At 40.9% G+C, this 27,987-nt stretch overlaps 1 protein-coding gene and 1 pseudogene across 1 annotated transcript; one reads left to right on the forward strand and one right to left on the reverse strand.

Moving 5' to 3' along the window:
• Positions 1–3,597: 3,597 nt before the first annotated feature.
• On the forward strand, positions 3,598–5,135 carry LOC102417672 (1-acyl-sn-glycerol-3-phosphate acyltransferase beta-like). Its single transcript, XM_014452926.2, is given in 2 exon segments — positions 3,598–4,085; positions 4,088–5,135. Coding segments are annotated over 2 exon segments (825 nt in total). The 5' UTR covers positions 3,598–3,721; the 3' UTR covers positions 4,549–5,135.
• A 1,280-nt stretch (positions 5,136–6,415) lies between these two features.
• Positions 6,416–7,080, reverse strand: LOC102417986 (annotated as a pseudogene).
• Positions 7,081–27,987: the final 20,907 nt, after the last annotated feature.

The raw sequence follows: 27,987 nt of genomic DNA on the forward strand, positions 1-27,987 counted from the left end.
ATAGAATTTTTTCTATTTTTTTCTGTGTTCCACAATCAGAAAACAAATAGTGATTAGAGTAATAGTTAACTGAATTCATCATTTGATTAATTAGTTTATACTGAGTCAGGTACCAAAAATACTTTGAGGAAGTAAATCAGACTATCTGATAGGCCTGTGGTAAAAATATAATAAATGTTAGGAAACTGCCATTTGACCCAGTAATACCACTTCTAGGAATATATCCCAAGAAAACAGAAACACCAGTCAGAAAGGATATATGCACCCCTATGTTCATAACAGCACAATTTACAATAGCTAAGATTTGGAAGCAGCCTAAATGCCCATCAGCAGATGAGTGGATTGGAAAACTGTGGTACATCTACACAATGGAATACTACGCTGCCGTAAAAAGGAAGGAACTCCTACCATTTGCAACAGCATGGATGGAACTGGAGAGCATTATGCTAAGCGAAATAAGCCAGTCAGTGAAAGATAAATACCACATGATCTCACTCATTTGTGGAATATAAAGAATATTATAAACTGATGAACAAAAATAGATACAGAGGCAAAAAAGCATCGAACAGACTGTCAAACTGCAGTGGGAAGTCAGGGAAGGGTTGGGAGGGGTGAGAGGTTAATCGAAGGACTTGTATGCATGCATATAAGCATAACCAATGGACACAAGACTCTGGGGGAAGGTGATGGCATGTGCTGGGGGGTAGGGGAGGCTGGGGGGAGGCCAATGGGGAAAAAAAGAGACATATGTACTACTATTTGTAATACTTTAAACAATATTTAAAAAATGTTAGGAATAAGAGATTAGTTAAAAATGAAGTCCTGTTCATTTGAGTGGTATTTAAAATGAAATAATACACATGTCATTTAAAACAGAAAAACATACAACTTACTAATGCTTTATTGGAAAGGCTTATTGTAGAAACATTCTTTTAAAAAGGAAGAATGCTGAAAGTTTTCTATTTTTAGAACTTTAATCTCCTTTATCAAATATCATTATTTATAGAAATCTGTTTTTCGGTGTCTTTCTCTTGGTTCATGTCTTTGCGCTCCATTTCTCCTCCTAATGTCAAGTTCAATTTCTCAAACTTGACAAGTGCAGTCACTGTGGAAACAGCTCAGTCACTGTCCCGGCTATGACCACAGGCCTGCCGGAAACATTACAAGGCCACATCATTTTCTTGCTTAAAATCTCTTGGTGGCTTTTTTAGAACTCAATGATTGAATCTAAGCTGGACCAAAAGCATAGGCCCAAAATTGGAGCTAGACTGAAATATAAGGAAAAGGATGATAGATTTATAAGAAGTTAGGTCTGGGAGGATTGATGGATTGAACTATTTAATACAAAACTAGGGTATTGCATTCAATTTGATAGGCAATAAGCATCTATTAGAGGGTGTTGTTGTTAATATGAGTGGTATGTGTTAGGAAAATTAATCTTGCTGTGATGTCTAGCATGAATTGGAATGTAAAGTGCCTGGAGACGCATTGGGCAAAGCCTGATGACGAAGCTATTGAAATGACTTTAAGTAATTAATAATGAGGCCCTGAATAAGGAAGATTGATGAGAATGAAAATGAAAAAGAGAGGAGAGGTACTAGTTGAGTTGTCATAATTTTGTCCTGATGGTAAGTAGAGAGTCAAGAAAGAGAAATATAAAGTCAATATACAAAAATTGCTTGTAGAAATCTTGCATTGCTTAGTCTTATCATCAAATATTTAGAAGTTTCTATTCAATCCCTCTAAGATAAAAGTGATTTTGACTTTGATTTTTCCAAAAAGAGGTGTTTAGTGACACAGAGTCAGACAAAACCTTCAGGTATTTTGGCTGCTAACTCATGTGGCCTCTTTGCAACTGTGTTGTTTGTGGTCTTCACAGCCCTGTCCTAAACAAGTGCCAATCATGTCATTCCTTACAAGGAAGTCCTAACTTACTGTATTAAGAGGGTCACATCCATCAATACATTAAAACAATGGTTTTAGGCAAGAAAAGGCAAAGAAATGTCATATGTCAATTGCAGTGAGCTGAGGATTTTCCTATTATTATAGGCATCCACTATCAGAACTGATGGGATTAGCAACCTCACAACCCCTTACTTTGGGGAGGACACTATAGATGTCTTGTTGCCTACACAGTGCTGTGCTGCAAGTGCATCATTACCAGAGATACCCTTCTAGGCTGCTACCCTATCCCACATTTCCATTAATGCAATAAACATCCTATATAATAAAGAGGTAATATGCAAATTGACTGTCACACCCACAGGGATAAGGCCTAAACAGGCATTCGGATATCCCCCAAGGGGTCCCAGATTGGAGAGGGTGCCGGCCCCGATCGCCCCTCAGGGCATCTCCACCTCCCCCTGCTCCCTAGGGGCGATCGAGGCAGCAGCTGCCGCTTGCACCCACTGACAGCACCCGCGCTGGCCCCGCTCGCACCCGCTGCTGGTGCTGGCCCCAGTCGCTCTGTTTTGTCAGTGTGTGGGAGCAGCAGTGGGAGTGGGGCTTCCAGCAGACAGGGGGCCGGGGGTCACGGTGGGAGGGGCTGGTCGGGGGCACAGAGGATGGGCTAAGACCTGCCCCTGTGTCCACCACAGCCTCACAGCCCACAGTTCCTTTCAAGGTGCACAAATTCGTGCACTGGGCCCCTAGTCATTAATAAATACCACAGCACTCTTACCTATTTGCTGAGTTTAAAATTTTTCAGCTGGGTGTGAAGTGCTGAATTTTAAAAATTGTAGTAGTCTGCCTTTCCCTTTGAGCCTGACTCACATCATGTCGACCTACAACTTCATATAAATGCTTTTGGGCCATTGTTTTTATAGGCAAAGGAGAATCACTGGTATGGATGAGCAACCAATACTTTCAACTTATGGTCAAAGGTGCTTTGCTGTGTTTACAAGTCAGCATCAAGTCCCTACGGTGTCCACTGGAAATGAAAAAGTTGGGAGATGGGAAGAACCGGATGACTTTGCCTTTGTAGCTCCTTCTCCCATTTTAGACTCAGAAGTATCTATGCATATGTCTGAATCAGGTCAGGTGCCACTGGCACTTGTAGTGGAGGAGATCATTCTTTGGAACTCTTGAAGGCCAAAATGCTGTTTTTAAAAGGTAAGTATGTCCAGGACTATGTACAGTGGCCTTTAACTTAATTAGTCAATTTAAAAAAGAAAGTCTCTCAAAAAATAATTAAAATAAAAGGGAGCTCCCCAAGGCTGATTTCAAGGAAAGAAAAGAACATTTTGGACGCTAAAGCCAGAGGTGTGGTGTCATGTTTTCCAAGGAGTATTGTGAAAGGCTTTCAGAAACTCATGGAGGTTCTTGCTGGCCTCCTGCCCTGGGGACCTGCAAACACCTGAATTATAGAACCTCTCAGAAAGGTCTTTTCAGAGGAACCTGAAAGTTTCTGTCTATATTCCCATTTCAAAACCTAATTTTTTGTTAAAGAAGCAACAGATTTAACAGTATCATCCGGAGATTTTTTATTGTATTAAAACAACATGCAATTTAAAATGTTTAAGTACAAATGTGTTTTCAATAAAATTTAAGAACCCTCTTTAAAATTGAAAATTTTGGCCAGCCGCCGGCAGCTGGGAGTCGGCTTCGCGCCCCGCGGCCGCAGCTCAGGCGGGAGCCCCGAGGCGGGAGGCCGGGGCGGGAGCCCGGGGCGGGGAGCCGGAGGCCAGGCCGTCGGGCCCCAAGGGCGCCGGGAGCGCCCGCCATGGAGCTCTGGCCGTGGCTGACGGCGGCGCTGCTGCTGCTCGTGCAGCTGAGCCGAGCGGCCCGCTTCTACGCCAAGATCAGCCTGTACTGCGCGCTCTGCTTCAGCGTCTCCGCCGTGGCCGCCGTCGTCTGTCTGCTGCGCCACGGCGGCCGGACGGTGGAGAACATGAGCATCATCAGCTGGTTCGTCCGGTCCTTCAAGTACCTGTACGGCCTCCGCTTCGACGTGAAGGGTCGCCAGCGGCTGTGGGTGGACCGGCCCTGCGTCATCGTGTCCAACCACCAGAGCATCCTGGACATGATGGGCCTCATGGAGATCCTGCCCCCGCACTGCGTGCAGATCGCCAAGCGGGAGCTGCTGTTCACGGCCCGGTGGGCTTGATCATGTACCTGGGGGGCGTCTTCTTCATCAACCGGCAGCGCTCCAGCACCGCCATGAGCGTGATGGCCGACGTGGGCGAGCTCATGAACCGCGAGAACCTCAAAGTGTGGATTTACCCCGAGGGCACGCGGAACGACAACGGGGACCTGCTGCCCTTTAAGAAAGGCGCCTTCTACCTGGCGGTCCAGGCACAGGTGCCCATCGTGCCCGTGGTGTACTCCAGCTTCTCCTCCTTCTACAACCCCAGGACGAAGCTCTTCACCTCAGGCACCATCAAGGTGGAGGTCCTGGACGCCATCCCCACCAGCGGGCTCACGGCGGACGACATCCCCGAGCTCATGGACACCTGCCACCGCGCCATGCACTCCGCCTTCCTGCGCCTGTCCAAGCCCCACCAGGAGAACGGGGCCGCCCCGGAGCCGGCCGCACAGCCCGCCCAGTAACCGCGCCCGCAGCCGCGGGACCGGGGGCAGAGGATGGACAGAGGGCCCGGCCTGCCCCGCCAGCGCCGCCCAACATCGGCTCCGTGTCCAGCCTGCGGCCGGTGCTGTCCTTCGGCCCCACAGCAGGGCCTTCCGGTCCCTGGCCTCAGGTCCAGGCTGCCGATGTCCCGGCAGGGTCGGCCGGGCCTCCCCCAACTCTGAGGGCAGGGCCCCCACACAGGGCCTGCGCGGACGCCCCCACCTGCATCAGGCTGGGGAGAGGCGCCATGGGGAGCGAACACTGAGTCAGAACTGCACGCGGCTTTTCTGTTGTGGTTAATCCTCCCCGGGATATTCTTTCCATTGATTTTCAGAGAGTGGGAGGGAGGGGCAGTGACAGAGAGAAACGGCGGCTGGTTGCCTCCCACACGCCCCCCGACCCCCACACGCCCCCCGACCCGGGCTGCAAGGTGAGCCTGTAACCCAGGTGCCTGCCCTTGACCGGGAACCGAACCTGGGACTCTTCCATCCGAGGGCAGGCACGCTAACCATTGAACCACCAGCAGGGGTGCACAGGGTTGTTTTTATAAATGGACTCTTGCAAAAAATAAAAATAAAAAAAAATAAAAAAATAAAATTGAAATTTTAACCTTTAAATTGTACTTGTCAAATCTGAGAATTCCAAAACAGTTTTGTTCAGTTCCTTGCTTTAACTGAAGTTAGGTACAATATCTAAATGTGATGCCCCCAGAACATATTTAATTGAGAAACTTTTCTCAATAATTACATATATCATTATTCTAGTTTTTGTCTCATAGAACTTGTATTCTAGTGGGAGAAGACAATTAATAAATACTCAAGTAAATACACACTCAGCCTTCTGTATCACAGGTTCCAAATTTCAGATCCAACCAATCACAATCAACCATGAATTAAAGATATTTTTTAAATGTTACATTGTTGCTGTTATATGTATAGTGTAGTTAGGCCTACATTGGTTGTATCTGTACTGAACACATACAGACCTTTTTTTGCCATTATTCTCTAAACCAGTGGTTCTCAACCTGTGGGTCGCGACCCCTTTGGGGTCGAATGACCCTTTCAAAGGGGTTGCCTAAGACCATCGGAAAACACATATATAATTACATATTGTTTTTGTGATTAATCACTATGCTTTAATTATGTTCAATTTGTAACGAAAATACATCCTGCATATCAGATATTTACATTACGATTCATAACAGTAGCAAAATTACAGTTATGAAATAGCAACGGAAATAATTTTATGGTTGGGGTTCACCACAACATGAGGAACTGTATTAAAGGGTCACGGTATTAGGAAGGTTGAGAACCACTGCTCTAAACAATATAGCATAACAACTATTTACATAGCATTTACACCGGATGAGGTATTATAAGTAACACAGAGATTATTTAAATTATAAGGGAGGATGTGTGTAGGTTATATGCAAACACTATGCCATTTTATTATTTTATTTTATTTATTATTTTTAATTCAACAAATATTTATTGAGTATCTAGTATGAGCTAAATATTGTTGTGAATACTTGGGACACAGCAGAGAACAAAACAAAGGTCCCTGTCCTCATGGAGCTTACAGTCTAGTGTTCATGACCACTTTGCCTGAATGCTGTCGGTGACCCTGGGCAAATCTCTCCTCAGCTATCCAATGCAGGAAGAAGCAGGCCTGGCTCAGACACGGATAACAGGTCTGATGCACTGTAGATGCCAAACAGATACCACCTCCAACCCACTACCCAGAGAGTAGATCAGGCTGGAAGTTGACTTTTAATAATAAAATACAGGGGGGAGGGCAGAGGGAGTGCAGCAGGTGGTGTATGTGCTGCCACACCAGGGTCTGGGCTGGCTACACAAACTGCTGCTGCTGCTGCTGCTGCTGCTGCTTCTTGGTGGCTGCCTTGCTGTCAAGGTCCTTGGCCTTCTCTGTAGCTGCCAGTGCCATCTCCTTTGCCTTCTCCTTGGCTTCCTTAGCTGTCTCAACAAGGGTTTTGGAAGGGGCCTCACCTTGCAGCTTGGCCAAGATGTATTCAAAACCCTTCAATGACTTGGTCGCATTGCTTTTCAATCGGGTGAGACCAAATTCCTGGACAGCTCTGGAGACAACAAATAAGCTAGAGGAGACCCAAACTTCCGGGTGGATTTTGGTCCAGCCGCTGTTATCAGAGTTTACACAGTGAACACATTGTTCCTCCAACACCATCAGCCAGATGTGGTTGATGTTCCAAGTGAAGGTGGTCATGGTCTGGTTCTGTGGGTCCACAATAGAATCCTCCAGGCTGTACACTGAGTGAACAACATTGGCAGGAAATAGTCACTAAGCCCAGCGGGGCATCCTGTTGGTCTTGGTCAGGAGTCTCTGGGACCGGAGCTCCTAGTCAGGGGTCACCTCCAAGTGCACTATGTCTTCCGTCAAGACATGTTTGCTATAGGGATTCAGGTACCGCTGCCAGAAGGCAGCAAACGGTCCCAGGAACTCCGGAGCACGCTGTGGCCCAGGAAATACTTCACCATTGTCCGGGCCGGGCGGGGTCAGCACCCAAGCAGCATCAGGGGTGCAGAGCCCGGTGGACACTAGGAGGCCAGGCCAGGGCTCGGCGAACGTCGGCCAGGCATCAGCTCAGTCACAGCCCCACTGCACCCCAACAGCCTCTGCCGCCATGAGGAGTTGTCCTATGCCATTTTATATGAAAAACTTTAGTATCCAAGGATTATGGTATCTGTGGGTCATCCTGGAACCAATTCCCCATGGACTGAGGGATGACTGTATATTTAGTGCTTTGGAAAAACATAGAGCCTGTTAAGGAGGATAGAGTGTGTGTGTAAGGGGGATAGGACATTTTGTGATAATTGATATGTACTAAAAAGGTAACAAAAGTAAATTCATGTGAAAATAAAATGTTTATTTTCCACTTTGGTTTTCTTCATATATTTAACTCATGACGATTTATTAAACTTCCATTATGTTTGGTATCATAGAATCTCATAAATTTAGTTTCTTCAGGAAAATAGAGAGTGGTGACAAAACCTTGCTTATAAAGCATTTCTAATGTTTGAAGAACATGTCATTCACATATAGAAGGTATTTGAATATCAATGGGTCAAATCCTTCTCAACTGAGTTTTATTTACTCACTGTGTCCTTTGGTCTTATTAGATTGACTCACCTTTGTACAGTTACCATTATACTTTTTTATTCTACTGATAAATTTATAGTGTAAGGAAATCAAGCACTTTGTATCTGAATGATGCCAGGTATTTCTTAGATATTCAGAAACAAAATATAGTTCTGTGTGATTCATTTCTTCACCATTGAGTATTTAGCCAATTGACTCTTTGGACAATTCAATAAGAATATTTCTTCTCAACTCAATAGATGATATTAAAGAAAAGCTAGTTTCATGGAGTTGGTTAAAACATACATACCTATTTTTCTCACAGAAATAGGAAATTTTCTTTTGTAAATAGTAAATGTTCTCAAGTAGCAAATGTATCACTTTTCCCTCAGTACTGAGTTCATAAATTTAAATACTTTTCAGATAGGTAAAAATGTTCAATACACTGCTACCAATGTGTTCAATATGTTGGATGTCCTAAGACTTGTATTTTCTTTAATGATAATGATTTGTCAAACTATGAATATTTCAGTTCAAATAAGTTATTTATTTACCACATGACCTCCCATTAACTTTTTGCAGGAAGCTCAGTTCTAATCTGTTTATGCACCCTAATTTTACAGGATTTCTGTGAATTTTATGTGGTTATTTTAAAAATAAATTTTGTGAATATTTTCTTATTCTAAGATAAATTCATGCTGATTGTAGAAAACTTGGGGACACTACCCTAAACTTACCATGAAAGAAAGCAACTTTTTTCTTTAGTCGTTTGCATGAATGCTTACATACTGGGATTTGCACTTATATTGTCCTGTGAACAATTTTCCATGTCATTATGAACACAAGAAATAGTCTTATTTTGAGACTTACAATAGTAGAGAACTCAATAGGAAGACCCTCCAGCCTGTTTGGGACAGCTCATCTGGAGACCTTGGTACTGGGAGTTTTACAGTCATTTGTGCCCTCAGTTCACAACACACCATCATGACACAGAGGCTTTCTTATTTTTACCTTCTTTTTTATTATTCATCATCTAGTATAAATATGACCTGTTTAGCTGGTATAATAAACACTTATTGGAATTTAATCACCTATTTCATTGATTTACTCCCCAACTTTCTTATTTTTTCACTTGTTTCTTCTTTGTTGTTGTTGTTTATTTCTTTTTTACTATTATGGGGACACAGGAATTAAACAAAAATCTCCTATGGTTTCCTAGGGTTGCCATAGCAAAGTACTGCAGATGCAGTGGCTTAAACAACTTGAGTATATTTTCTACAGTCTGGAGACTTAAAGTATGAGATCTAGGAGCATGTGTGTCAGAGTGTTGGTTCCCTCTGAGGGTTGTGAAGGAGAACATCTTCTAAACCTCTCTCCTTGGTTCATAGATAACCATCTTCTGTTTCTTCATATAGTCTTCTCCTTTTACATTGCTATGTCCAAATGCCCTATTCATATGAGGACTCAAGCCATATTGGGTTAAACCCACCCTACTGATCTCATTTTAACTTAATCACCTCTGTAAACACCCCATCTTCAAATATGGTCACATTCTGAGGTCCTGATGGTTAAGAATTTAAAATAATGAATTTATTTATTGGGGGAGACACACTTTAACCCATAACACTCTTACAGTAGCATTGACAATCTATTGGAGAAAGGCCCTTTTTTATACATAATAAAGAAGTAATGGAAGAGAGAACATGGCTGCTAACAGATGGCAGGGAGGGAGAGAGTGTGACAGAGTAAAGTAGTGAGAGGGGCATGTGTGGACATGTGTGGTGTGTGTGTGGGTAAGTCAGGGACAGATAGATATCTCAGGAGTCCTGTGGACTGGCAGATCATGCTCTCCTAGACAGGGATCCATGCTACCACCACAGGCACTCCCAGCCCAGCATGAAACATATACCATCATGTAGAGAGGAGCAACAAAGGACAGGAGTACACCAATATCCAGACCAACCTTGGACACCACCCCCAGACTTGTGTAGGGAGCTGGTGGCTAGCCATAACCCATGTGGAACCACCACCATGACCTGACAGTGAGCAGCATGATGGGTTCCAGATGTCCACAATAAGTGCATACCAGAGAGACATCTGAAGCTGCGTCCTCTCACTGGAGCCCAAACACAGTGTCCCAGGATCCCACACTTTTGGTCCTGAGCCGTGAGTGCAAGCCACAGGTACCCCATATCCTGCTTCAACCCTGGTCCCAGTACAGAGCTGCAGCCCAGTGTGCACTACACCCCCACCAAGACAGAGCCCTCACCTAGCTTGTGCTTTGCCCCTGGCATAGACAGAGCCACAACCCAGTGCACACTCCATCCCCAGCACAGACAGAGCTGTCGCACAGTGTGTGCCCACCCCCTGGCCCAGGTCAGAGCTGCTGATGTGACCTGGTGTGCCCAGCCATAGGTCACAGGACTACACTTCAAGTGCACTTCCAGAGAGACCTAGGGCATAATCGAGCCTTGAGTGCTGGGGCCACAGAATGAATTGCATGCCAGAGGGATCTAGGTCCTTACAGGGAGTCCCACACTAGAAGAACTGTGTACATGCCCCCACCAACCCCAAGACTCTCAAGTGGACAACTGAGGGACAAGAACTGTGTGAGAAGGGGATACAACTCAGAGCATAGACAATAAAGGTGTAAAACTCAAGGGAGACCCATTCCCAGTATAGCAAGTCCTAAACCATTGAACTGTTTCAACCCCTTGGAACCCAAGCAGAAAGTCCAGGGCCAAAAAGAGACAGAAAAAAATGGGGAGACAAAGAAACAACCCCCAAAGGAAAGGAAAGGAATAAGCACCAGGAAAGGAACTAAATGAAAGAGAGGCAAGCAATATGCCAGAGAAAATATTCAGAGTAAGGGTCATGAAATTCCTAAACCAGCTGGATGAGAAAATCAACAACATATGTAAGAATCAAGAAGAAGGCTTGACAAAATGGTGGTGGAATAGATGGACATGTCCCGAGCCTTGTCCCGAAGCAGACAGAACGAGCAACTAAATTGAATAACATCCACCCAATTTTGGAGCAGCAGCTGTGCAAGTAGCCCGCCCCTGTCTGAGAAGCAGCAGCCTTGCACACAGCCCAACCCCATCTGAGGAGCAGCAACCTTGAAAGCAGCTCACCCCCATCCAAGGAGAAGCAGCTGCGCGAGCAGCCTGCCCCGGTCCAAGGAGCATCCTGCCACCACCTGAGAAGCAGCAGCCACAAGCGCAGCCTGAGGATGTCTGAGGAGCAGCAGCCTCATGCAGCACGCCACTGTCTGAGGAGTAGCAGCCGCACAGAGCTCACACCCGTTGGGGGAGCAGCAGCCACGTGAGAAGCCCGCCCCAGTCTGGGGAACAGCAGCTGCATGAGCAGCCCACCCCCATCTGAGGAGCAGCAGCCTGCAAGCAGCCCACACCCATTTGAGGAGTATCAGCTGTGCAAGCAGCTTGCCCACTTTCAAGTAGCAGCAGCCGCATGAGCAGCCTACCCCTGTACAAGGAGCAGTGGCCCTGTGAGCAACCTGACCCTGTCAAAGGACCAGCAGCCTCATGAGAAACACACCCCCATCTGAGGAGCAGCAGCACCGACAAGCAGCCCACCCCTATCAGAGGAGCACCAGATCACAAGCAGCCTGCACCAGTGCCAGGAGCAGCAGCCATGCAAGCAGCTTGCCCCTGTCTGAGGAGAAGCAGCTCTGTGAGCAGCCTGCCCCCATCCAAGGAGCAGCAGCCTCGCGAGCAGCCTCTCCCTCATCAGCTACAGGAACCACCACTGCTGCAAACAGCACCTACCAAAGGAGCCACCGCCAACTGAGGAGCAGCCACCAGCTGAGGAGCCACTGCCACCTAAGGAACAGCCCCTGTACAACTCGACAACTAGATCTTTCGGTGAGAGAAAAAATAGGTAGACAAAGAAACCCCCAAAGGAAAGAAAAGGAAGAATTGCTGAAAAAGCAGCTAAGTGAAAAGGAGGCATGTGATATGTCAGAAAAAGAATTCAGAATAAAGGTCATACAGATCATAAACCAAATAGATGAAAAAAACCAACAACTTATGTAAGAATGCAGAAGAAATAAAGAGTGATAGAGCTGCAGTAAAAAACACCATGGAAAGTTTCAACAGTAGACTAGGAGAAGCAGAGGACTGAATTAGCGAATTAGAAGACAGGAAAAGAAAACACACCCAAACTGAACTGCAATTGGAGAAAACTTAAAAGACAGGAGGAGAGCCTAAGAGAGCTTTGGGATAACATGAAATGAAGCAATATACAAATAACAGGGGTACCAGAATGACAAGAAGAGGAACAAGGCTTAGAAAACATATTTGAAGAAATAATGTCAGAAAACTTCCCTGATGTGGGGAAGAAAAAGTCACACAAGCACAGAGAGTCCCAAACAAGATGAACCCGAAAAGACCCAAATCAAGACACATCTTAATTATGATGGCAAACGTTCAGGACAAAGAGAGAATCTTAAAGGCTATAAGAGAGAGACAGAAAGTTGCATACAAGGGATCTCCCATTAGATTATAAAATGATTTCTCAACAGAAACACATCAGACCAGAAAAGAATGGAAGGAAACTTACAAAGTGATGCAAAGCAGGGGAATGAATCCAAGAATACTATACCCAGCAAGGATATCATTCAAAATTGAAGGTGAAATAAGGAGTTTCAAAGACAAAAAAAGGCTAAGGGAGTTTATTAGTACAAAGCCAGCAATGCAAGAAATGCTAAAGGGACTGGTGTAAAAAAAGAAATAAAAAGGGAAGAAGGAACACAGGCACAAAAAAATAAAAATGGCCACAAACAAGTACCTATCAATAATAACTTTAAAAGTAAATGAATTAAATGCTCTAATCAAAAAACATTCAGTGGCTGAATGGATAAGAAAACATGACCCATATATATTCTGTCTACAAGAGACCTACCTCAGAACAAGGGACTCACACAGATTGAAAGTGAAGGGATGGAAAAATATCTTTCAGGCAAATGGAAATAAAAAAAGCTGGGGTAACAATACTTATATCTGACAAAATAGACCTCAAAGTGAAGGCCATAACAAGAGATAAGAAAGGCCACTTCATAATACTAAAAGGATCGATACAACAAGAGGATATAACCCTGATAAACATATATGCACCCAATGCAGGAGCACCCAAATACATAAAAGAACTCCTGGAAGATATCAAGGTAGAGATCGGGAACAACACAATCATAATAAGGGACTTCAATACCCAAATGACATCATTGGATAAATACTCTAAACAAAAAATCAGCAAAGAAACAGCAATCTTAAATGACTCACTAGATCAGATGGACTTAATTGACATCTTTAGAACATTTCACCCCAAAGCAACGGAATATACATTCTTTTCAAGTGCACATGGGACATTTTCAAAGATAGACCACATATTGGGTCACAGGCAAAGTCTCTCCAAATTCAATAAGATTGAAATCATATCAAGCATCTTCTCAGACCACAATGGCATAATATTAGAAATAAACTACAATAAAAACAATAAAAAAATTTCAAACACTTGAAAGCTAAATAGCATGCTATTAAACAACAATTATGTTACCAAAGAGATTATAGAAAAAATTAAAAAAACATAGTGGGAAAGAATGACAATGAAAACACAACAATCCAAAATATGGGACACAATGAAGGCAGTTCTGAGAAGGAAGTTTATAGCTCTACAGGCCTACCTCAAAAAACAAGAAAAAATGGTAGTAAATCATCTAACTCTACAACTTAAAGAATTATAAAGAGAGCAACAAAGTAAAGAATTAGAAAGAGAGCAACAAATAAAAGCCCAGAGTGAGCAGAAGGAAGGAGATAATAAAGATCAGAGCAGAAAAAAATGACAGAAACAAAAGCAAAACAATACAAAAGATCAATAAAACCAAGAGCTGGTTCTTTGAAAGGATAAACAAGATTGATGAACCTCTAGCCAGGCTTACCAAGAGGCAAAGAGAGAGGACCCAGACAAACAAAATCAGAAATAAAAGAGGCGAAAAAACAACAGACCCCACAGAAATTCAAAGGATTTTTAAAAAATACTATGAACAACTCTATTCCAACAAACTAGACAACCTGGAGGAAATGGACATATTCCTAGCAAAATACAAACTTCCAAAACTTAATCAGGAAGAATCTAAAAATCTCAATAGCCCGATAACTATGGAAGAAATTAAAGCCGTCATCAAAAAGCTTCCAGCAAACAAAAGCCCAGGGCCAGATGGCTTCAGAGGGAATTTTACCAAACATTCAAGGAAGAACTAAAACCTATCCTCCTCAGACTATTCCAAAAAATTCAAGAGGAAGGAACACTTCCAAGCTCATTCTATGAAGCCAGCATTACCGTAATGACAAAACCAGATAAAGACAACACAATGAAAGAGAATTACAGGCCAATATCCCTCATGAACATAGATGCCAAAATCCTCAACAAAATTCTAGCAAATTGGATCCAGCACTACATCAGAAAGATCATACATCATGACCAAGTAGGATTTATCCCGGGGATGCAAGGATGGTACAATATCTGCAAACGTGATACATCACATAAACAAATTGAGAGATAAAAATCACATAGTCATATAAATTGATGCAGAAAAAGCATTTGACAAAATCCAACACCCTTTCTTGATAATAACCCTCTGCAAATCGAACAATGAAAACACATCCTGCATATCACATATTTACATTACAATTCATAACAGTAGCAAAATTACAGTCATTAAGTAGCGATGAAAATAATTTTATGGTTGGGGGTCACCACAACATGAGGAACTGTATTAAAGGGTCACGGCATTAGGAAGGTTGAGAACCACTGGATAGAGGGACATACTTAAACATAATAAAAGCCATATATGAAAAACCTACAGCCAACATCATACTCAATGGGCAAAAACTAAAACCATTTCACCTAAGAACAGGAATGAGATAGGGATGCCCACTTTCACCACTCCTGTTCAATACAGTTCTGAAAGTGCTTTCCATAGCAATTAGAAAAGAAGAAGAAATAAACGGTATCCAAATTGGAAAAGAAGATGTAAAACTGTCCTTATTCACACATGACATGATACTGTTCATTGAAAACCCTAAAGACTCCATCAAAAACTTATTAGACCTAATAAATGAATTTGGCACTGTAACAGGATAAAATATTAACGCCAAGAAATCTATGGTGTTTCTATACACCAATAGTGAACTTATGGAAAGAGAGACTTTAAAAAATATATATATCCCATTTACCATCACATGAAAAAAATTAAGATACCTAGGAGTAAATTTAACTAAGGAGGTCAAAGACATGTACTCAGAAAACTACTGAACACTGAAAAAAGAGATAGAGGAAGACATAAACAGATGGAAGAACATATCGTGTTCATGGGTTGGTAAAATCAACATCATTAAAATGTCTATAGTAGCCAAAACAATCTATAGATTAAATGCACTCCCCATTAAAATACCAATGGCATATTTCACAGACCTAGAACGAACTCTCCAAAAATTCATCTGGAATAAAAAAAGGCCCAGAATAGCTGCAGTAATCCTGAGAAAGAAGAACATAGTAGGAGGGAACTCAATACCAGATATCAGGCTGTATTACAAACCCACTGTTCTCAAAACTGCCTGATACTGGCACAAGAACAGACATATAGACCAATGAAATAGAATAGAGAACCCAGAAATTGACCCAAACCACTATGCCCAATTAATATTTGAGAAAGGAGGCAAGAATATACAATGGAGTCAAGACAGTCTCTTCAATAAATGGTGTTGGGAAAATTGGACATATACATGCAAAAAAATTAAACTAGATCACCAACTTACACCATACACAAAAATAAACTCAAAATGGATAAAGGACTTAAATACAAAACAGGAAACCATAAAAATCTTAGAAGAATCCATAGGCAGCAAAATAGCAGCCATATCTCACAGCAATATCTTTACCTATACAGCTCCTAGGACAATGGAAACTAAGGAGAAAATAAACAAATGAGTCTACATCAAAATAAAAAGATTTTGCACCATAAAAGAAACCATCAACAAAACAACAATGGGAGAACAATGTTATCTCTAATAGTTGCCAATGTTACCTCTGATAAGGGTTTAATCTCAAAAACTGATATGGAACTCATACAACTTAACAAAAGAAAGATAAACAATCCAATCAAAAAATGGGCAAAGGACCTAAATAGAGACTTCTTGAAAGTGGACACACAGAAGGCCAAAAGACGTATTGAAAAACAGTATGGAATTTCCTCAAAAAATAAAAATGAAACTCCCAGTTGACCCAGTAATTCCACTTCTAGAAATATATCCAAGAAATCAGAAACACCAATCAGAAAGTATATTTACATTCATAGCAACACAATTTACAATTGCTAAGATTTGGAAACAGCCTAAGTGTTCATCAACAGATGACTGGATTAAAAAATTGTGGTACATCTACCCAATGGAATACTATGCTGTTATAAAAAAGAAAGAACTCTTGCCATTCGCAACAGCATGGATGGACCTGGAGTGCATTATACTAAGTGAAATAAGCCAGTCAGAGAAAGATAAATATCACACGATTTCACTCATTTGTGGAATATAATGAACAAAATAAACTGATATACAAAAATAGATCCAAAGACATAGAAGCATCAAACAGACTGTCAAACCTCAGAGAGAAGGCAGGGGGAGTGTGTGTATTTTGTGTGTGGGGGGGGGGGGGGGGGGCGGGCTAAGAGATCAACCAAAGGACTTGTATGCATGCATATAAGAATAACAAATTGTCACATACAGTAGGGGGCTGAGGGCATATTCCGGGGGCGAGAGTGTGTGGGGAGAGGTCAATGGGGGAAAAAAGAGACATATGTAATACTTTCAACAATAAATAATTTAATAAAAAAAAAAGAAAGCAGAGACTTAGAAAGCAAGCTGAGTGCTGAACCAACCTCACCTGAGTGCATTTGCTCATACAGGTTAATCTAAGTTTTTGTTTTGAGGGTCTCTTGGGGTAATGAGGATATGTATCAAAAGCTGGAACCTGCCCATCATTTTCAGTCTAATTGGAAAACTGACCCTGACTTCCCACCTGTAGGGGGATGCCCAAGATTTTTTCGTGGTGCCAGAGTCAGAGAGGAGTGAAGAACAACCAAGAACCAGAGAAGCTATAACTCAATTTTCCCAACACCATTTATTGAAGACTGTCTCTGCTCTAATGTATGCGTTTGCCTCCTTTGTCAAGTATTAATTGAGCAAAGTGCCTTGGGTCGATTTCTGGGTTCTCTGTTCTGTTCCATTGGTCTATATGCCTGTTCTTATGCCAGTACCAGGCTGTTTTGAGTACAGTGGTTTGTAGTATAACTTGATACCTGGTATTGTGATCCCTCCAACTTTGTTCTTCTTTCTCAAGATTGCTGCAGCTATTTGGGGTCTTTTTTGGTTCTATATATATGTTTGTAGTGTTTGTTCTAGGTCTGTGAAATATGCCATTGGTATTATCATGGGAATAGCATTGAATCTGTAGATTGCTTTGCATACTATGGACATTTTAATGATTTTGATTTTATCAATCCATGAACATGTTATATTCTTCCACTTATTTATTTCTTCCTCTATCTCTTTTTTTAATGTCCTGTAGATTTCAGAATATAGGTCTTTTACATCCTTGGATAAGTTTATTCCTAAGTATCTTGAATTTTTTTTGTTACAATGGCAAATGGGATTTTCGTTCAGTTTCTCTTTCTGAGAATTCATTGCTGGTGTATAAAAATGCCATTGATTTTGGGGTGTTAATTTTGTATCCTGCTACATTGCCAAATTCATTTATTTATTAAGTCTAATAGTTTTTTTGATGGAATCTTTGGGGTTTTCTATGTACAATATCATATCATCTGCAAATAATGACAGTTTTCCTTCTTCTTTTCCAATTTGGATGCCTTTTGTTTCTTCTTCTTGTCTGATCACTATGGCTAGCACTTCCAGTACTATGTTGAACAGGAGTGATGAAAGTGGGCATCCGGGTCTTGTTCCCGTTCTTAGTGGAAATGGTTTTAGTTTTGCACATTGAGTATGATGTTGGCTGTAGGTTTATCATATACGGCTTTTATTATGTTGAGGCATGATGCCTCTATTTCCACTTTGATGAGAATTTTTATCAAAAATATGTGTTGGATTTTGTCAAATTCTTTCACTGCATCATCTGATATGATCATGTGATTTTTGTCTTTCAATACGTTTATGTGCTATATCACATTATTGATTTGTGAATATTGTACCAGACTTGCATCACTGGAATAAATCCCACTTGCTCATGATGTATTATATTTTTAATTTATTGCTGGATCCGATTTGCTAGAATTTTGTTGAGGATTTTAGCATATGTTCATCAGGGATATTGGCCTGTAATTCTCTTTCTTTGTTGTGTCTTTTTGGAAGTATTCCTTCCTCTTCAATTTTTTGGAATAGTTCAAGGAGCATAGGTGTTATTTCTTCTTTGACTATTTGGTAAAACTCCCCTGTGAAACTGTAATAGGGTGTTTGTTTTCTGGGTGTTTTTTATTTTTTATTACTGCTTCAATTTTATCAGTAGTTATTGTCCTATTCAGCTTTTCTGAATCTTCCTTATTGAGTTTTGGAAGGTTGTATTTTTCTAGGAATATGTCCATTTCATCCAGGTTGTCCCGTTTGTTGGATAATAATATTTTTTAATATTAAAAAATATAAAATATGATCCTTTGTATTTCTGTAGGATCAGTTGTTACTTCACCTTTATTGTTTCTGATTTTGTTAATTTGGGTCCTCTCACTTTGTTATCTGGTGAGTCTTGCTAGAGCTTCATCTATTTTGTTTATCTTTTGAAAATCCCAGCTCTTGCTATTATTGTTTTGTTGCTGTTGTTTGTTTGTTTGTTTGTTTTTTGTGGGGTTTTTTGTCTCTATGTCATTTATTTCTGTTCTGATCTTTATTATTTTTGTCCTTTTATTTGTTCTGGGCTTTTCTTATTGTTCTCTTTCTAGTTCTTTAACTTGTAGTGTTACATAACTTATTACCAGTTTTTCTAGTTTTTTGAGGTAGGCCTGTAGTGCTATGAACTTCCCTCTAAGGATTGCTTTCACTGTGTCCCATAGGCTTTGGATTGTTGTGGGTTCATTTCATTTGTTTCCAGGATGTTTTTTTTTTATTTCTTCTTTGATATCTTTGGTATCCCATTAATTGTTTAATAGCATGCTAATTAGCCTCCATGTATTTGATTGTTTTTTGAGAATTTTATTGTAGCTGATTTCTAATTTCCTACCATTGTGTTCTGAGAAGATGCTTGATATGATTTCAAACTTTTTGAATTTGTAGAGACTTAGCATGTGGTCTATCTTTGAAAATGTCCCATGTGCACTTGAGAAGAATGTATATTCCATAGCTTTGCTATGGAATGTTCTGAAAATGTCAATTAGTTCCATTTGTTCTAGAGTGTCATTTAGAAATGCTATTTCCTTGTTGATTTTTTTGTCTAGAAGATTTATCCAGTGATGTCAGTGGGGTATTGAAGTCCCCTACTATGATTGTATTGCTGTTGATCTCTCCCTTGATATCCTCCAGAAGTGTTTTTTTTTAATGTATTTAGATGCTCTTGTATTGGGTGCATATATGTTTACCAGAGTTATATTATCTTGTTTTATCAATCCCTTTAGTATTATAATGTGTCCTTCCTTATTTCTTGTTATGGCTTTCACTTTGAGGTATATTTTGGAAGATATAAGTATTGCTACCACAGTTCTTTTTTAAATTCCATTTATCTGAATAATTTTTTCCCATCCCTTCACATTCAGTCTGTGTGAGTCCTTCGCTCTGAGGTGGGTCTCTTATAGACAGCATATATATGAGTCATGTTTTCTTATCCATTCAGCTCTCTGTGTCTTTTTTTAAATGTATTTTTTAAGAGAGGAAGGGAGAGGGAGAGATACAAAAACATCAATGATTACAGAAAATCATTGATCAGCTGCCTTCTGCACACCCCAAACTGGTGATTGAACCCATGACCAGGGCATGCGCTCTGAATGGGAATCGAACTGTGACCTCCTGATTCATAGGGTGATGCTCAACCATTGAGCTACCCATGCCATGCATGCCCTATGTCTTTTGATTGGTGCATTTAATCCACTTACATTTAAGGTTACTATTGATAGGTACTTGTTAGTTGCCATTTTTATTCTTTGTGCCTGTGTTCCTTCCATCCTTTCTATTTTTTTTTTTTTTTTTACAACAGTCCCTTTAGTATATCTTGCATTGCTAGCTTGGTGGTAACAAACTCCCTTAGCCTTTTTTTGTCTAGGAAGCTCCTGATTTCTCCTTCAAATTTGAATGATCACCTTGCAGGTTAGAGTTTCATTGGATTCAGTCTCTTGCTTTTCATCACTTTGTATACTTCATGCCATTCCCTTCTGGCCTGACGTGTTTCTCTTGAGAAATAAATTGATAGTCTAAGGGAAGATCCCTGTAGGTAACTTTCTGTCTCTTTCTTTCAGCCTTTAAGATTCTTTTTTTTTGTTTTTATGTTTGCCAATTTACTTATGATGTTTCTTGGTGTCGGTCTTTTTGGGTTCATCCTAATTGGGACCCCTCTGTGCTTCTTGGACTTGTGTGATTTTCTTCTTCCCCAAGTCAGGGAAGTTTTTTCTCATTATTTCTTCAAACAGATTTTCTATTCCTTGCTCAGCTTCCTCTCCTTCTGGCACCCCTAATATATGGATGTTGTTTTATTTCCTGTCCCAAAGATCCCTTAGACTGTCCTCCTGTTTTTTAACTTTCTTTTCCAGTTGCTGCTCTGCCTGGGTGTATTTTCTACCCTTTCTTCTAACTCACTCATTCAGTCCTCACCTTCTTCTAGTCTACTGTTGAAACCTTCTATTTTGTTCTTTATGGCAACTATATTATTCTTCATTTCCTCTTGCTTCTTACTCATGTTGGTGTTTTTCTCATTCAGCTCCTTATAATTCTCATTGAGTTGTGTGTAATTCTCATTCAGACCTTTGAGCATCCTTATAACCATTACTCTGAATTCTTTCTCTGATAAATTACTTGCCTCCATGTCATTTAGTACCTTCTCTAGTGATTCCTTCTTTTCTTTCATTTGGGGGTTGTTTATTTGTCTCCCCATTTTTGCTATTACTTTGTATTTGTTTCTATGTATTAGATCAAACTGCTTCGTCATCCAGATTTTTTATGTTGGTCTTATGTAGTAGACATTTTGTGGGACCCAGTGTTGTAGTCTATCAGGTCTCCTGGACTGGGTGTTCTAGGGATGATCTGTACTTGAGATATTTGGGTTCTCCTGATGTAGTTGGGTCTTGAATGTTATTGTCCTGTTCATGGATGAAGTCTTCTCTCAGGGTCTCTGATTATGTAGCTTGCTCCCTACAATGTTGTGCCAGCTATAGTGGAGGTGCTGACTGAACAGCACAAAATACAACAAGACAAGACATGACACAGAAGGAACAGAACACGAATGTACACAATACCCTTATAGCCCCAACAAAAGTGACCACTAGAAGAAAGAGAATTAGGAATGAGAAAAGAGAGCAAGAATGGTAGAAAAAAAAAAGAAAGAAGAATATGGGGAGAAAACTCAACAAAACAAACAAATAAACCAAGAAGCACAAAAAAAAAAAAAAAAAAACACCTGGAAAAAAGAAGGGGCATAATCTGTAGATGCAGAGCTTAAATTAAGAAAGTAACAGTAAAGAATTAGAGGACTAGGGGGAGGACGACAGTTTAGACCAAAGGAGGGAGAAAATAAATGATAATTTAGGAAAGAAGAAAAAAATTGAAAAGGAAAATGCAGGAGAGAGCAAATTTAGGAAGTGAAACAAGTTAAGGAATTAGGAGAAGAAGAAAGGAGAAAGAGAAGAGAGAAAAAAATAAAATAAAAAACTGAGTAGTGAAAAAAAAGAAAAGAGGAAATTAGATATATGAACAAAACAACAGAGCCTAGAATAATAAAGCATATAGAGAAGAAAAATAAATATAAAAAGGGGGGGGTAGAACGGAAAGAGAAAAACCAAAAAGGAGAAAGGTAAAGAAAAACAGGAGGAAAAAACAAAAAGAGAAAGAAAATGGTGAGAAAAATTTTAAAAATAAAATAAAATATTTAAAATAAAGTGAAGTGTCATTCCCTTCACCTGAGTTTTAATTCCCCATGGGGGATGGCTTAGGTCCCCAATCTTCTGTTCTGTCTGCTAATTCTGGGCTTCCTGTGAGGTACTTAGGTGTTAACCACTGTCAGGTACCATCCTTTGTTATTTACCATCCTGCTTGAAGCTCCAAGTGATCCACCAGTCCGCTGCTTGTGTCTGTCTCCACAGGCCTTGGCTTCAAGAAGGAGGGGCCCATATGCCCTCTTTGCCTGTCCTCCAGCTGTCAATATTAATCACTCAAGTCTGTTTCTGACAGGGCTTTATGTGGGGTTGGTGCTGTTTTGCTTTCAGGGAATATAATGGGTGTGTTTTCCTGTCCCAGAGCTACACCTTCACTAGTGGCCCAAAATATTACTCCTGCCCTTAGCTGGACAGAGATCCTTCTATGGAGACCAATGGGGTCAACTGTGACCCTGGAGTATTTATCAGTCTGGTTCCTAGAATAGTGAAGTGGATGGCCCCTCCTCCACTCTGGTCACTGAGGGCTCCTTGAGACTGTTCAGATCCATAAGCTTGGCCTCTGCCTTTGTTTCCTCAGTAAAGCTCAAAATGTTGGGTGTGGCAGGCTGTATCACCTAGGGCAGGGTTTTTTCCCCCAGGTAGCTCCTCCCAGGGAAAATGGCTATTTCAGTTTGGAAGAGTATGAATGGCTCAATGCAGGACTCCAGGCTACTGCTTTTCCAGGTCTCCCTAATCTGCTTCCCACCCTGCCTATCCTCAGGCACCTTAAGTCCATGCCTCCTTCCCTATGCCAATGCCTTGGGTGTGTAGTTGCAAATGAAAATTTCTGTGCTCTGAGTTTAGAGATTTTTAAAAAAGCAATTGAATATGTGGCTCTGTCCCCCACTGGCTCTGGTCTTTCAGTTCTAGACTCCCCTGCTGCCAGCAGTCTTGCTACCTTTCATAGCTGCTTGGATAATATGGGCACTGTGGGTCACGATGCTTCAGGTCTAGAGGCGTCCCTAGTAGGGTCACCACCACCGCCAAGGATGGGCATGTGTGCTCCTAGAACAGTTCTCCCAGTAGCTCGGTTCCCTCCTCTCTGGGAAACCCTCCTCTTGCGATCTTGCCCTTCTTACCGGTCTCCAGGTGCCTTCTGTCCTTCCTTGTTATAAGTCACCTCCTCATCTGGATATTCCAGGTGAATGTTCTCCAATTTAATTGTATTTCCAACCTGGCCTTGGAATGAGGTACCCAACAGGTCTGTCTATTCAGCTGCCATTTTTTCCTACCCAAATTGAATTTTTTTTAAATAAAAAAAGATTAAACGCATAACATGCCAAAATGATTGAAGACAAAAAAAAGTGCTGAATGTGGGTAAATCTAAATGATTCCTGACTATGCAACTGCAATAATAACCAAGTCATGAAGTGTTTTAGAAAATACAGAAATAATCATTGCCAAAAAAGCATACCTACCAGGGGGTGCAGAAATGTGCAGTGTTTTAATGTCCTTGTATTGTCATCTGATTGGTGATTAACTAATTAATTTTAGATCTTGTCAAGTGTGCATATTTCATTTTTTCTAAGGTAACAACTAATAAAAAATGACTTCTGAATTAGTAGAAAAAACAGGACAAAAATTAATCAATAAAAAAGTCAAAAAGGAGAGAAAATATAAAAAGTAATTATGATAATTATTTTATTGAATGTAATATGGTGATTTCATTAAATATAAGGGGACTGAGTACTTTGAGACAAATTTCTTCAGAGTTTATTTTTAAACTTTTAATTATATGCTTATAGGATACCTAAACTAAAAGGATAGGAAAAGATGTAGAAAGACATACCACAATATCAACCAGAGTTTTACAGATATAATAGAATATCACATATCATAAATTAAAATTTTTGCTGCTACAGTGATAACACACATTGATATGAATGATATTAATGTCAGACAATAGAATTTAAAGTGATAGACATTTCTAGAGATGAAGAACATCACTTTATGATAATAAACAGTTTCACTTACTAGAAGATAACATCATTTATATTGTTCATTATTACATAACCTCAAAATAGAGATATAAAATCTCTCATCTACAATGATGAAATCCACAAAGCTTTCAAAACTGAAGGACTTGCAGATGTGCTGCCCAAACCTAAACTGATTTGACATGATATCATTTATGTCTTCATGTATCCTCTGTGGAGAATTGTTTAATACTGTAATGTACTTTATACATGGTGTGTAACCTATGGTACATGCTCTGTGTTTCAAAATGAGTTTTCCTACTAGAGAAAGTGGGAACTGCAAGAAGAAGCAGACAAAGAATTCACAATTTAGATTTCAAACTCATGTCCCTGAGTAATTGATAGAACCTACAGACAAAAAAAATAATGGACAAACTTGGCCAAGTAGATATAGAAATGACTGCTCAACTATTGCAGAAAAAGAATATTATTTTAAATGTACATGGAACATTCTTTAAAAAACTGATTATATACTTACTTGGCATAAATCAAATTTCAACAAGTTTCAGAAGATTGAAATCATACAGAACATGTTTCAAAATATGAATACAGGTCACAAAATGATAAAGAAAAGAAAGGAACTCATTATCAAAAGGTAGGGATGGTGGATCCTTCGAAAGGTAGGGTGGGATTTGTGTTTGGAAAGGAACACAAGGACTTCTGATGCATCGGTAGAAAAATAAACAAAACAAGAAAAATCATAGCCTGGATCTCAGGGTTTTTATATCCAAAAAGATAACATAAAATAAATATTGGTCATATTGTCAGTGTATAAAAAGGGTCAGTTGTTTGCTTGAATCAATAATGTAACATTTTATGGCATTGTATGTTAAAAGGAGATTATGGTACACAAATTCACTTAGAAGAAACTTTTTATTATATCACTGTGTAGAGCTGTTGATTCTTGACAGTGAATCAAAATACATTTAACACTAGTATTACATTCACAGTTTTTCACTAGTTTTTCTAAGATATATATATATATATATATATATATATATATATACACATACATACACTAGAGGCCCAGAGGCCCAGTGCATACAATTCATGCACAGGTAGGTCTTTACAGTGAATCAAAATACATTTATTAACACTTACTAGTATTACATTCATGGTTTTTCACTAGGTTTTCTAATATATATACACTATATACACTAGAGGCCCAGAGGCCCAGTGCACAAAATTCATGCTGGCTGCTGGCCAGGGCCTCCCTTCCCTCGGCTGCCTGCTGCCAACACCCCCTGGCGGTCAGTGCATGTCTAACTCCCAGTGGGTCGAACTCCCACCCATGGGGACAATTTGCATATTAGCCTTTTATTATATAGGATATATACATACACACTAGTCATTTCTTAAAGATGCTTACACCTTAAGAAGGGAAAGACATCAAAAGATAACAAAGCAAGAAATGCAGTCACAAAAGCTTTTAAATAAATAATACAGCCCCTATCTTTCCCTGAAGAGTGGGGCTAAATTCATCACATGTGCTAAACTAATAGAGACAGAGTGGTTTAAGGAGCATAAGTACTTTCACTTAACATTAGGAATGGGAGCTTTTGTGCAGACAAAAGAGAAATGGCAAAAGGACATGATGTAGGCAAAAATAAAATAACTTGTGAGCATATGCAGGAAGTGGAAACTGAAAAGTTCCCCATATAAAGATATGCATGTTATGAGTGGTAGGGGGGAAAAACACACAAATTAATTGAGTTTATTTTTATGTTGGTTATATATTTTAAAGCCTGGAAAACAATCTACTAGTAGATTGACTTGGTGTTAGACTATCTGGTAAGAAAGACAAATATCTCTTTCGGCTACATCTATACTAATAAAGGGTAATATGCTAATTAGATTGGGTCAACAGGCCATCTTATGGACATCCAACTTCCTTCTGGACAAAGCCATGGTGGTGGGGGCTGAGGCAGAGGCAGTTAGGGGTGAGATCAGGCTGGCAGGGGGGTAGGAGTGAGATCAGGCTGACAGGGGGTTAGGAGTGATCAGGCCAGCAGGGGAGGGCAGTTGGGGGTGACCAGGCCTGCAGGGGAGGGCCATTGGGGGTGACCAGGCCAGCAGGGGAGGGCAGTTGGGGGCATTAGGAAGGCAGGCAGGTGAGTGGTTAGGAGCCAGTGGTCCTGGATTGTAAGAGAGATGTCTGACTGCTGATTTAGGCCTGATCCTACAGGGACCGGGCCTAAACCGGCAGCTGGACATCCCCCAAGGGGTTCCAAATTGGAGAGGGTGCAGGCCGGGCTGAGGGACACCCCCCCCCATGCACGAATTTAGTGCACCGGGCCTCTCGTTAATTCTATAAGATGATAAAAAAAAACACATAAAAAGGGCAACTTATAAGTTAATTTTTCTGATTTCTGCTGCCAATGAAGAAAATACTAGTAACCCAGGATTTTTCAGCTTTTAATGTATTTCTAGAACCAGGCAACATGTTGGAGAGAGTTTTGTGTTTTGTTTTGTTTTTTTAACTTCTGAAAGTTGAGTTTTGCATCATTTTATCATTATTTATGAGGTTATTGTTAATTAGGAAAGTTAAACACAAGGAAAATTAAAATCACAGGTTTAAAGACTAATTCTTAACAAAACATACACACTCAGAGATAAACAGAGAGAGAGAGAATTAATTGAGTTACCCTGATTTATTTTATATGAATCTCTGAAGGTGCTCACCAACACTAAGTTATCCCCAAAAGGCATTGTGTAGAGACTCTATGGAAGTTTTTCAAAACATCAGGGAAGCTGAACTCAGATCATTATCAAGCATTGCTGCAGGCACTGTTCAGCTGTGTGCTCTTCAGAACTCACCTAACTTCCCTGCAGTGCGTTTTCATTACTTTATGCACACACTGTCTGGGTTCAAATCCTACTTTGACCACTTGTTAGCTGTGTGATTTAGAGAGTGTTTTCTCTTTGCCAAAATGGGCATAATAATACCACCTAGCTCATAGATTCATTGAGATTACTTGAATAGTGCTCTATATTCATAATTTAGCCATTACTATTATGAGAATATTATGGGTAACATCTAACTTAGAGAATTTTTGTGAGTAAATAAGATATAACATATACAAGTTTAAAGCAAGTTTTTGTTTCATTGTTTTGGTTTTTAGTTAAGCAGTTAGGACACTCAAGGTATTTATGCAGTTACTAGAGGCCTGTTGCACAAAGAGATTCATGCAATAGGCCTTCCCTTCCCTTGGCTGCTGGCAACAGTTTTCCTCTGGCACCCGGGATCCAGGCCTTCGCTCTGGCTGGGCTCCGGCCAGAGACCCGCCCCCCCCACCCATCAGGCTTCGCGGCCCTGCTGATCCCGAGGCCGTGAGGCCTTGTAGCCCTGCCAATCCCGGGGGTGTGAGGCCTCGCTGCTCGGCAGGCTTCGGGTACCTTTGGCTTCGCTCCACCGCTTGGAGCCTAGTATGCAAATTAACCGCCATCTTTGTTGGTGGTTAATTTGCATATCGCCATGATTAGCCAATGGGAAGCATAGCGAAGGTATGGTCAATTACCCTTTTTGTCTTTTATTAGATAGGATAAACAATCCCAAATGAGAGTGGCTTAAATAACAATGTTTGTCTGGCTCACCCCCTATGGCTAAGCTCAGTGGTTGAGAGAAATGCTGCTCCACCCAGTGGTCCCTCAGGATGAAGAGCTCTGCCATCTGTGTTGCTGACATCATCATGGTATGAGGCTTGGGTGTACCATGGTTAAGAGATGCTCAGCCACTCAAAAATATTGCTCTGATGAGGGGGAAAAAATGGCAGCTGAATAGGCAGACTTGTCGAGCATCTTTTCCCAGTGCCAGACTGGAAATACAATTAAATTGGGGAACATTCACCTGGAATTACCAACTGAGGTCCAGCTGAGGAGACTTAATATCAAGGAAGCACAGAAAACACTGGAGATTGGAACGGAGTGTGAGGTCACAAGAAGAGCTGACCAGGCTTCCAGGGGCAGCAGGCCACTGAGCCAAGAGAGAGGAGGGAGCTTCCAGCTATAGGAGAGTCTGTTCCCTCATAAGATAGAGGCCTGGACCCAGACTGGGCTCCACAGCTTAGAGCATCAGAGTCAGGAACAGCAGCCCCCATAACATCCAGCCATGAAAGGTGGCAAGGCTGCTGGTGGAGGCAGAT

Source organism: Myotis lucifugus, unplaced genomic scaffold (genome assembly GCF_000147115.1).
Source record: "Myotis lucifugus unplaced genomic scaffold, Myoluc2.0 scaffold_19, whole genome shotgun sequence".
In the NCBI taxonomy this organism is placed as follows: Eukaryota; Metazoa; Chordata; class Mammalia; order Chiroptera; family Vespertilionidae; genus Myotis; species Myotis lucifugus.